The sequence below is a fragment of the Loxodonta africana genome, chromosome 3 (genome assembly GCF_030014295.1).
Source record: "Loxodonta africana isolate mLoxAfr1 chromosome 3, mLoxAfr1.hap2, whole genome shotgun sequence".
Lineage (NCBI taxonomy): Eukaryota > Metazoa > Chordata > Mammalia > Proboscidea > Elephantidae > Loxodonta > Loxodonta africana.
In genome coordinates this window covers 82,916,722-82,928,933 of record NC_087344.1, presented here as the reverse complement: position 1 = coordinate 82,928,933, position 12,212 = coordinate 82,916,722, and the positions used below count along the sequence as shown (strand labels likewise).

The 12,212-nt window shown below is 37.6% G+C and overlaps 1 protein-coding gene across 3 annotated transcripts in view; it reads left to right on the top strand.

The window, feature by feature from the left end:
* GPBP1L1 (GC-rich promoter binding protein 1 like 1) overlaps window positions 1–12,212 on the top strand; it is a 60,880-nt gene that overhangs the window by 30,582 nt on the left and 18,086 nt on the right. For all 3 annotated transcript variants that reach the window (XM_023554689.2, XM_003415571.4, XM_010595322.3), the window contains 2 exons: window positions 502–631; window positions 1,388–1,677. In XM_023554689.2, the coding sequence (XP_023410457.1) occupies window positions 502–631; window positions 1,388–1,677 (420 nt within the window). The remainder of the gene's footprint in view (window positions 1–501; window positions 632–1,387; window positions 1,678–12,212) is intronic.

Below are 12,212 nucleotides of genomic sequence, written 5' to 3'. Positions count from 1 at the left end.
AAACCCGGTGGGGCAGTTTTACTCTGTCCTAAAGAGTCGCTATGAGTTGAAATCCACTTGATGACATTGGGTTTGGGTTTTCTTCCCAAGTGTAGGATAATTCACAACAATAATAAGGCTGTTTAGAATTTTTATTCAAACCAAGTGTCTTGATTTTTCTTGCCTTTTGCAAGATTAATATTTTAAACTGAAGTTTGGGGGCTTATTTTTAATGGATTTTGAGAGATTTATTTGGGGTTTTTCCCCTTTGTTGTGTAAGCAATTGAAGTGGCTGATCTTTCTCCCTTTCTGGGATAAAGGAAGTGGGTTAATGATTGAATATATAACCTAGGATTTATCTAAATTAACTCAGAGGCTTTTTGTACTCTTGTTGTGGCTTATAGAGATTTCTGCCACCATTATTAGTTGTTTCCTCAAAGCCTGATGCAAAACCTAATAAGATATTGAAAGAGATTTAATATCTTCTTACCTGTTTGCCACTTTACACTTTTGTCATCGTAGTCACCTGCAGCTACGTTTGAAAAACACGGAGAGCACCTATCCCGAGGGGAAGGTAGATTTGGCGTGAGCCGTCGTCGACATAATTCCTCTGATGGCTTTTTCAACAATGGACCCCTTCGAACTACAGGAGGTGAGCCATGTCCAACTTTCATGACTGCATTTAAGCTACTCAGGACACACCTAGGCTGGGGGTTTGTTGTTAGTTGCCATTGAGTCAGCTCCTACTCATGGTGACCCCATGTACCACTGAATGAAACATTGCCTAGTCCTCCACCATCTTCCTGATCCTTGGTATGCTTGAGTCCATTGTTGTAGCTTTCTAACTTAAGGGGATCATCTTCCAGCACTATATCATACAGTATTCTTTTCTTATCCATAGTTTTCACTGGCTAAATTTTAGAAGTAGATCACCACATCCTTCTTCCTACTCTTAGTCCAGAAGCTCTACTGGAACTTGTCCAAGATAGGTGACCCTGCTAGTATTTGAAATATTGGTGGCATAGCTTCCAGCGTCACAGCAACATGTAAGCCACTACAATATGATGAACTGACGGGTGGTGGAGGCTGGGGTGCATGTCCATAATTTTGAAATATGATCTTTAGTGAACATAATTCTTAATTAAAAACTCCATTAGTTATTACCCACCTATCCTGGCTTTCTAGGTATAACATCTTAAGTTCTCATGAATCATTTATTTAATTGAACTTATATAGAAATTACCTTAGGAAGAAACTATGTATTTTGTGACTTTGTCTTTCATTGAAAATGTCCTCTGAAGGACTTCCGGGCAGTACTGTAAACCAGATCAGGGAGATTCTGGCTCACTTGTTTCTGAATGTCCAGGAAACAAACAATCTAACATGTTACTTTTCCTTACTATTCTAGATTCCTGGCACCAGCCCTCCCTGTTCCGCCACGATTCAGTGGACTCTGGTGTCTCTAAGGGAGGAGCATACGCTGGAATCACAGGGAATGTATCTGGTTGGCATGGCTCTTCCCGGGGTCATGATGGCGTGAGCCAGCGTAGTGGGGGTGGCACAGGGAACCATCGCCACTGGAATGGCAGCTTCCACTCCCGGAAAGGTTCTGCCTTTCAAGAAAAACCACCTACAGAGTTTAGGGAAGAAAAGAAAGAAGACAAGGTGGAAAAGTTGCAGTTTGAAGAGGAAGACTTTGTAAGTATGAAGTTTTGGATGTGTAATTAAAACCCAACAGATAATATCTTAAAGACAAAACCTTGTTAGTAACGAGAAAATTTTAACAATTACAGAAAAAAAATTTTTCTAAGTTTAGATTTTACTGTTTTTAGAGTGAAGGAGGTGACTAATACAAAGGTGATAACCAAGACATCTTAGTACATGTTTCATCTTTATGTCTTCAGAATAAAAAATGTCAGTTCCCCTTAAGTTTCATAAGGTTTTGCATTCAACTGTAATTATATAAAAATGTCATCTCACACATAAAAGTTGTCTTTTTCCAACTACCGTAAACGTTTCCTTTTCTTGATTTTACCCTCTAATGTATAAAATGATTGTATTAATATGTAAGCGTGCAATTGGGCATATTTTAGCTGTGGCCTGTGTTTAGTAAAACTTGATGCTAATGTGTTGAATTACATTCCTTTTGGCCTCTAAACCAAAAGTTGAGTTTTTAGGAATACCTTTTAAACTAGGTAATACACCACTCATTGACATGATTTGATTAGAAGCTCCGTTATCAGTCCTGTGGCTTTCCCAGTGGGAAATGAATTGACAAAGGGAAGAAAAATGTTAAAATATTGACTTCACCTGCTAAGTGATTTAAAAGAAAGTTTGCTGTCAAATCAAACCTGTACAAGACCTATAAGGACCATTTTATCATGCATTTATGTTGTCTTTTTTTCAAAAAAAAAAAAAAAAAATTTTTTTTTTTTAAGTATACAGAAAAGTATTGAGAAAAACTCAAGTGTATGTATCACCTAGCCTTGTCAAATATTGACACTTTGCCAAATATGCTCTAGACCATTCTTTTACAGAAGAGGCAAGTTACTACAGATGTGGTTAAAGCCTTCCTTAATCCCGTTCTTCTCACTTTTCCTATAGAGGTTATCACCATCTTGTTTTCAGTGCTTTATCTTTTATTATTTGCTATATATTTGTGTATTCATGAACATTATATAGCATACTGCATGTTTTTGAGCTTTGTGGGAATAGTGTCTATCATACTGTAATTCTTTTTTATTTTCTTAAAATTGTTTCACATTTATCTGTATTGATACATACAGTTCTAAATTAGTGGGCCTCAACCAGGGGCAAGTATGCCTGCCCCAGGGGACATTTGGCTCTATCTGGAGACATTTTGGTTGTAAGAACTGAGGATGGTGCATATTGCTTCCTATCTCTAGGGGGCAGAGACCAGGGATGTTGCTAAATATCCTACAATGCACATTATAACCCCCACAAGAAAGAATTATCTGGCCCAAAATGGTCAGTAGTGCCATGGTTGAAAAACCCTGCTCTAAGTCTTTAATTTTCACTACTGTTTAGTAAATACTCTGTTGTGTGACTATATTAAGTTTATTCATTTTCCTGTTTATGGACATTTAGATTATAAAAGACCTGGTTTTGGAGGCTACATCTAAACGATTGGCAACCGAGGTATTGTAACTGGAGAAGGAAGAGTCAAAAATAAGGTTTCTACCCAGAATGACTTGATAAATAATACGTGATTCACTTAAAAAGGAAAAACAGGAGGAGCGGGATTGGCAAGAGAAGATAACTAATTTTTGGTACCAAAGAGATGAGTGAGATCTAGAGATGTGTACTTGGAAATAGAGATAATAGTTGAGATTTGTGGATGTATAGAATTGCCCATGGAGCGTGATATATTAGTAGGAAGGGAGGAGACCTAGGGCAGAAACTGTGGAATAGCAGTAAGGGGAACTGCGAAGTGATCAGTTGAAGAAGGAGAAAGGGTTATATCAAGAAAAGAAGTTGTAGTTAATCAAAAATCGCAAAGGTATTTGGCTTAATTGTTTACAGTGGGTTTTCTGTATGTATTTTTTATATACTAAACATTTTTTACTAAAAACTAAATATTGCACTAGGAAAATCTGCAAAAGACCCCTTTGAAGTATTAAAAAGCAAAGACGTCACTTTGAGAATTAAGGTGCTTCTGACCCAAACCATGATATTTTCATTTGCCTCATATGCATTTGAAGCTGGCCAATGAATAAGGAAAACCTAAGAAGACTTGATGCCTTTGAATTATGGTGCTGGTGAAGAATATTGACTATACACCATGGACTGCCAGAAGAACGAATAAATCTGTTTTTGGAGAAGTGCAGCCAGCCTGATCCCTGAGAAGCGAGGCTGGCAAGACTTTGTCTCACATATTTAGGACATGTTAAAAAAAAAAAAAAAAAATTTTTTTTTTTTTTTTTATCAGGAGGGACCATCCCTAGAGAAAGGTCATCATGCTTGATAAAGTAGAGGGTCAGCAAAAAAGAGGAAGACCTCAACAAGATGGATTAACACAGTGGCTGCAGCAGTGGACTCAAACAGCAAGACTGTGAGGATGGCCCCGGACTGGGCAGTGTTCTGTTGTACATAGGGTCACTGAGTCGGAACCGACTCAACGGCACCTAACAACTATAACAACAACAAAAATCATATAAGTAGAAACTTAATTTTGTTTTAAAATAACACTAGTTTAATGTAATTAACAGTCCTATGTTGTTATCTTGGGCAAGTTAACCCTCATTTTCCCTAAATTGTTAGGTAGAGATAATAATATGTACCTTTTAGCATTGTTGTAAGGATTAAAGATCACATATGTTAAACAATGTATGTGAAGCACTTAGCACACACCTTGACACATAATAGGCTTTTAAATGGTTGTTGTCGTTATCTGCCATTGAGTCAGCCCCCAACCCGTGGCAGTGCCATCCCTTGCGCAATGGGATCAAACCATTGTGATCCATGGTATTTTCACTGGCAGATTTTTTGGAAGTAGATCACCAGGCCTTTCTTCGTAGTCTGTCTTAGTTTGGAAGCTCTACTGAAACCTGTTCTACTTCGTAGTAACACACAAGCTTCCACTGACAGATAGTGGTGGCTGTGCTTGAGTTGCATTGCCTGGCAATCAAATCTGGGTCTTTTGCATGGGAAACGAGAATTCTGTCACTGAACCACCCCTGCCTCTTGTAATGGTACTTGTTATTAAATGTGGGAGAGAGCTTTGAATTTGGTATTTGGGTGACCTTTGAAATGCCACTTTCAAAAGTGACAAAGGCTTGTTTGGAAGGGTTAATGAGTGAGTTGGTGATGAGTAGCACACTATTCTTTGGAGAAAGAGGAGCCAGGTTTGAGGGGGTAGGAGTCTAGGATTGAGATTTGAAACCAGAGGGGTAAAAAATGAGTGGAAAGAAGGGATTCTGAGAGGATGGCAGCAATGATGTGATAGCTTTTGAATCTTCCTCAAATTCTCTAATAAAAGCAAGGCTCCCCTTAATATCAGGAGCAGTGTTCACTTAGTTTAGCATTGTACTGGAGGTCCTAGCGAGTGCAGTATGGTGAGAAAAAGAAATAAAATGCATACAGGTTAAAAGGAAGAACTAAAACTTTCTATTTGATGATGACATGATTGTTTATGTAGAAAATCCATAGAACTCTACTAACAGTTGCATGGTTTCAGGATATGAGGTTAATATAGAAAAATAATCAACTGTATTTTATGTATTAACAATAAACAATTAGGAAATGAAGTTTTAAATATGTCTTCTGTAATAAAAAATCTTAATGCCAAGGAATAAATTTTAACAAAAGATGTGAAAGACCTCTGTATGGAACCACAAAATGTTGCTGAAAAAAAAATTACAGAAGAGCTAAATGAAGGCGGAGAGACACCTTGTTTTTTGATTGGAAGACTCTATTGTTTTGTTTTTCTATTGTTAGGACATCAATTTTCCACAATTGGTCTGTAGATTCAGTACGATCTCAGGCGAAACCTCAGCATACTTTATTATGCAAATTGACAAAGTGATTGTAAAATTTATATTTAAATGCTAAAAACCTTTAATGTCCACAGCAATCTTGAAAACAGACAAAGTTGGAGACTTATACTACCTCACCTGAAGACTTACTGTAAAGCTACAGTAAACAAGACAATGTGGTGTTGGTATAAGGATAGACAGATAGTGGAGCAGAATAGAGAGCACCAGATAAACCTGCACTTAGATGGTCATTTGATTTTTGAGAGGCCTAAAGCAAAAACCATTGGAGGAAGGAATTTGTTTTTAAGAAATGATGCTGGAAGAACTGTGTATGTACATATATATATACACACACACACACCCAAAAACCCATTACTATTGAGTCAATTCCGAGTCATAGTGACCCTATAAGATAGAGTAGAATTGCCCTGCAGATTTTCCAAGGAGCACCTGGTGGATTCAAACCGCCAACCTTTTGGTTAGCATCTGAGCTCTTAACCACTGTGCCACAGGGCTCCTATATTGATGGAGGTGTTTATCTTCGTAGAGATTGTCAGGTAAATGCATTTTTCAAAACTCATAGAATAGTATGGTATGGTATACTTAGCATTTGCAAATTTCACCGTGTGTAAATTTTACTTAATAAAGAGGTTAACATCTCCAGCAGTGGCACAGATAGCCTCCTGATACTATGTGCTGAGAAGGATATAATACTTCTGCAATATTCCTGCCAAAAGTGCCTGGATCTAATTGTGAGGACACAGCAAACAAATCCAAATTGAGGTTTTTTGCAGAGTCTACAGAAGAACTATCCTGTACTCAAATGTCAAGGTCCTGGGGAAAAAAAGAGTCAAGATTAAAGAAACATGACAGCTAAAGGGGACAGTGTGAGCCTAGAATGGCTACTAGATGAGGGAAAACAATTTTTTAAAAACTTTATGTTGCTATAAAAGACATCAATGGACAGTTGATAAAATTTAACTAACAATTTTAGGTTAATGTATTAATGTTAATTTTCTAGTTTTTCTAATTGTACTGTGATGATGTGGGATAGTGCTGTTCTTTTAAAGAAACACATAATGAAGTATTTAGGAATAAATTGGCTTCAAGTCTTGGATGGTTCAGAAAAAAATGCATTTAGAGAGAATGAAGACACAAATGTGATAAGATTGTTACGTGAGGATTAAATGAGGGGTGTACAGGAATTCTTTGTACTATTTTTGCAAGTTTGAAAGTATTTGAAAATAATAAATTAGTAAGAAAAAAGAGCAGCTAGAATTGAGAAACCTAAAACCCCTGGACAATACCTTCAACAAAACAAAGTAAGGTATTCCAGCAAACCCCAAAATACAAGTAGGAGAAATCAAAGGGAAGCAACAGGTTGTCTGATAGCCTCAAGGGTCCCAAAGTAGCCAACAATTATTTTTGAAAGCTTGGAGGCCACATTTGAGAGTGTTGCTGTTAGTTTCCGTCGAGTCAGTTCCAACTTGTGGCAGCCTTATGTGTGCAGGCTGTGACCTTTTGAAGCAGATTGCCGGGTTTGTCTTCCGAGGCACTTCTAGGTGAGTTTGAACGACCAGCTTTTCAGCTGCTGTTATTGTTTAAGTGCCGTCAAGTTGATTCCAACACATTGCAACCCCAATGTGACAGAGTAGAACTGCCCCATAGGGTTTTCTAGGCTGTGATCTTTACAGGGGCAGGTGGTCAGAGCTTTCTCCCACAGAGCCAGTGGGTGGGTTCAAACTGCCAGCCTTTCAGCTAGTCAAATACTTAAGTGTTTGCTCCACCCAGGGACTCCACATTTGAAAATACCAGGTGTGAAGGTTCTGACTAGATCAGTCAGAGGAGAGAAATTACACAGTAGTTTGCACAGGGGAAGTTAGCATAAAGAATTAACTATATCAGAATTGGGGTAATGAAGGGATCTGATAGTAAGAAGTAAATACTGAAGAGTATAGAGATAGCAAATACAAGCAGCAGCCACTACCCCTAGGACTAAGAGGGTCTCATCTCTTCCCTCTTTCCCCCATGACACCCCAGGCTGAGATCTAGACCTTGTCGGAGAAGGCTCAGTTGAGGCTTATTGAATGGCAGTACAGTGGCTGAGGTGCATCTCCAGGAAAACATGCTGGAAATCTGCCCTTTGGAACTTCATGGAAATTCACCCCGTACAGTGCCTGGAAAAGCTGTTCATGGAAGGTGTCACTCAAAATCACTCAAGTGTGGTGCTGGGGAAAGCTGCTAAGAAGCACACTGGAACTGGAAGCAGAAGTCTTCTCCAGTGCCCTCTACTGACAAAAATTAACATGCCAGCTGGCACAGGAAAAAAGTTTTAAGTGCCCAGATAAATTTACACGGAAAAGGCAGAAAGGATGAATTTGGAACTAAGAGGCAAAAAATTGATAACCAGCATAGGGCCCTATCATTGTTCATACTAACCAGCCAGTATTCTCTTCCAGAACAAAGCCCCATACTGAGGACAAACTGCTGGAGAAAGAATGCAAATTGAGCTGCACAGAGACAGATAATAGAGACAAAGAGAATATTCACGTAAAATTTGGGGAGGGAAGCAACCAGGGTATCTCAGAAAGTAAGCTACCATATTTTTGACACTCCATGGAAACAACAGAAGAGGGAGCTCTAAAGCATGACTAGAAAAGTTATATTGACCCAGATTTACAAAAAATTACATACACATGAACAACATAAAAGAATCAAGGTCAAATTCGTTTGTACCTTACTATAATATGTATATTATAATAAAGTAATATATATTTTTTATAAGAAAAAAGGAAGAGTAGACTAACTTTACTACAGACAATGCAGAGCACATAAGTAAGACATGCCAACAAAACAAAAACTATTACCTACCGTATTAAAACTTTACTAAATTGTATTAAGAAAAAGGTCTATGACTTGAAGGAATAACATAGAATAAGAAAAATTCAGAAATAAGGTGCTAGAACTCAGGCAAAAATTAGAAGCAATGAAAGATTTCAGATAAATGAAGACTGAAGAAGGAACACAATAATGTCATGAGTATTAGAAAATGAAAAATTTAAAGATGAAGAAACATTTAAAAAGTTAGATTTGAGGAAAAGTGGCATGTGGACAGATGTTTGGTTAAAAAAAATGATTCAGTATCCAGTTGGCCTAAAGTATTCTCAGGTCGTGCATTTACAGATTCTACCAACCTCGAATTGAAAATATTTGAGAGGGGCAAAAAAAACACTTTTCTTTCATGTCATTGTTCCCTCAACAATACAGTATAACAAGTTTTTATGTAGCATTTACATTAGGTATTAGGAGTAATTTAGAGATGACTTAAAGTATATGGGAGGAGGATGTGCATATATGATATGCAAATACTATGCCATTTTATATAAGGGCATCCTTGGATCTTGGTATCCACAGTGGGTCGTGGAACCAATCCCCCTGTGGATACCAAGGGACGACTGTATGCATAATACAAGTCCTCTCAAAAAAGACCAAAGCAAAAGAATAGCACAAATACAAAAAACTATAATTCAGAAAATTTTCCTCCATAATAAGATTTGAAACTACAGATTGAAAGAGCAGCCAGAATGACCAACGCTGAAACATAGTCTGGCCAAATTCTGAAATCTGGAAGAAAAAAATATCCTTTGGTCATTCAGGCAAAATGACCAAGTGACTTGTAAGGGAAGAAAATCAGATATCCTGATCAGATGCTTGGAGTATGTTCATATAACTCAGCAGTTTTTTTTTTTTTCATATCCTTTACATGCATTTTCAAGTGGGAGAATCCAGAGAGCATGTACAAAAAAATTTAACTTTTCTGTAATCATGTCAGTGTAGAAGTAGTGTTGTTATTCTCAGACTGTTATATGTAATATGGGATAAAGTGATTTAATATGATAGTCTAGCATCCTTTGTGATCAAAAGAATCAGGATTCTCTGTGTAGAAGAAAGGAAACACGCATGTGAGAAGTACTCGAATTAGCAATATCAATAAATCATGAGCTGTTTTCTTCAAAAATGTGTGTGTGTTTATTTTCAGGTTCTTTCCACTGAAAAGACCTAAATACAATGGTAACCCAGTAGCAGTGAGTTTCCCTAGTACCTGGATTGTGGTCTTGAAAGGCAGTTTTTTATTCAAAGAAATCAGGGCTTCTTAGAGAAATAGCTGGTTCTATTTCTGGACAGGATATTTACATGATGAGCTTTGGATATTTTGTCATACTAGATAGGGTTGTATCAAGATGATTCAGAAGCCAAATAGAAGAGGTTCCCACTGGCCAAAAATGGGACAGTTTGTGCATCAGAAAGGATGACTAACTGTACGAGATTGAATCATATCAAATATTAAATCTTTGAGTTCACAGTGATATCTCACCTTTGGAGTATGATAGAGAAGCCAAAAACCTATTGCTGTCGAGTAGATTCTGACTTGTGACCCTGTAGGACACAGTAGAACTGTCCCATAGGGTTTCAAGGCCGTGATCTTTATGGAAGCAGACTGCCACATCTTTCCCCTGTGGGACAGCTCGTGGGTTTGAACCACTGACCTTTCAATTATCAGTCGAGCGCTTAACCACTGTGCCACCAAAGTTCTTTATGATAAGGAACTAGTTTGAAAACTAGTAAATAAGGTGAAAGAAGAAAGCATGTGTCTTTTCTATGTGAACTGTATCATATCTACCAAGTACTATACTAGATAGGAGGGATGCTTTTTATGTATCCTAGCTAATAAAAAAGTATACCAAAAAAAAAAACGCAAACCTGTTGGCATCAGGTCGATTCCAACTCATAGTTACCCTATAGGACAGAGTAGAACTGCCCCAAAGTTTCCAAGGAGCGCCTGGTGGATTTGAACTGTGGAGCCTTTGGTTAGCAGCTGTAGCACTTAACCTACTGCGCCACCAGGGTTTCCATAGTAATGTATATTAGCTAATAAGTAAAGAAGGAATGATAAAATCAGGAGATCTTTGTTTTGCAGCTTGTGACAAGTTAATAGTTTTAGGCTTTGAGCATCAGTGCTACCAACATTGCAGAAAGAAGACAATGGGAATTTTATGTGTTTCCGAATGGAAGAGAACACCACCACCAAGAAGCTGCCTTGCCAAAAGAAAAATCCTATAGCCTCTAGAACCAACTGCCAAATTATAGGAAATACAGAGGTCAGAGAAGGAGGTTACATTTTACCATGGTGATGCAAACAGCAAAATCCAGATTGTGGGAAATTACAGATAAACTTTAAGATTAAAAAAAAAATTATCTGTAGATTAAGAGACAAAATAAAACTATAGTGTTAGGAGACACGTCCTTGGATGAGAAAAGCAAAGAAATGATCACCATTAGGATAGTGGTTATTTTTAGAGGGGAAGGAATTTTTTTACTGGAACGATAATGTGTGTTTGGATTGGCTAGTAATTTTCTGTTTAAACAGTGGTGATTACAAGAATATTTGCCTTCATATTCATTAAGCTATTGATTTGTTTTATACAGATTTCTGTGTTATATTTTACAATTTTAAAAAGTTTTTAAAAATCAATGGAAAGAGATCAATGTAATCACATAAATAGGCGTTACATCTCTGAGAACCCTAGATGGAATGTGATTAAGAGAAACCAACTATAAATTTTTTCTGTGGGAACTCCTGCCGGTACTGTCACCCAGAGAAGGGCACTTACCTGTTCCTCATATTCAATTACTGGTTTCTCCTTTATTTAGTGAGTTGGTAGTTTGTATCTGTTTGTTTTCTTATGCTACTGGTTCTCAACCTTGACTGGTTGAAAACTGTATCTGCTAGGGCCCCACCCTCTGGAAATTCTGATTTAGAAGCTCTGAAGTAGAGGCTCTGAGTGTTTTGTGTGTGTGTATAAATGTTCCATGGGCAATTGTGAATAGCTATTTTCCTACTCTATTACCAGGTTGTGAAGTTTGGCCTTGGATGCCAATGCCATCCTTACACCCTGCATACAACTGGTTATTAAGCCCAGTCTATTGCTAACACATCTCCTTTTCCTTTGTGTTTTTCTCTATTCCTGTTGCCTTCTTTACTCTCCTGGACTGTGGAATTGGTCTCCTAATCTCACAGTTGATACTTAAACACCTTAAATCTGTTTTTCAAGCTGCTTCTAGAGAGAGATTTTAAAAGGATGGTTGGATCATTTTAACTCTACATGAAAGATGGATCCCCATCTTCAGGGCTTCTGCAGAATAAACTTCAAACTGCCTAAAAGATACTCTACAATCTAGTTCTTGGCCTACTTTCCCAGACTTCTCTTTCTCTTCAGAATGGTCCTTTCTTTCTTCAGCATTAATCAAGCTGAACTATTTGCAGACCTCTGAATATTCTGTTCTTTTCTTTCTTTCTTGATATTCGTTGAGATTTTTCTTTCTGGAATCACTCTTTCTCCAGCTTTTGAGTTCATATTTAAGGACTCTTCTTAGTCATCACCCCTAATGAGAGTTTCCTGATACCACTTCTCTATCAAGTGGAATCAACCATTCCTTCAGTAGTACTCTCACTTCTCTAATGTGAGTTTTTATTATAGGACCCCTAATACATGAGTTTATTTTTCTACTACGACTGTGACCCTAGTGAGGACAGGAAGGCACTATTCTTAATTGCACTTGTATGGCACATGGTTTCTCTCCTCTAAAGCTGTCTTGGAAATGGAGTAAATACCACCACTCACTAGATTTGCCCTCCTTACATCTGAAAAAATTGATCTATATTCTTGTTCATTCAGC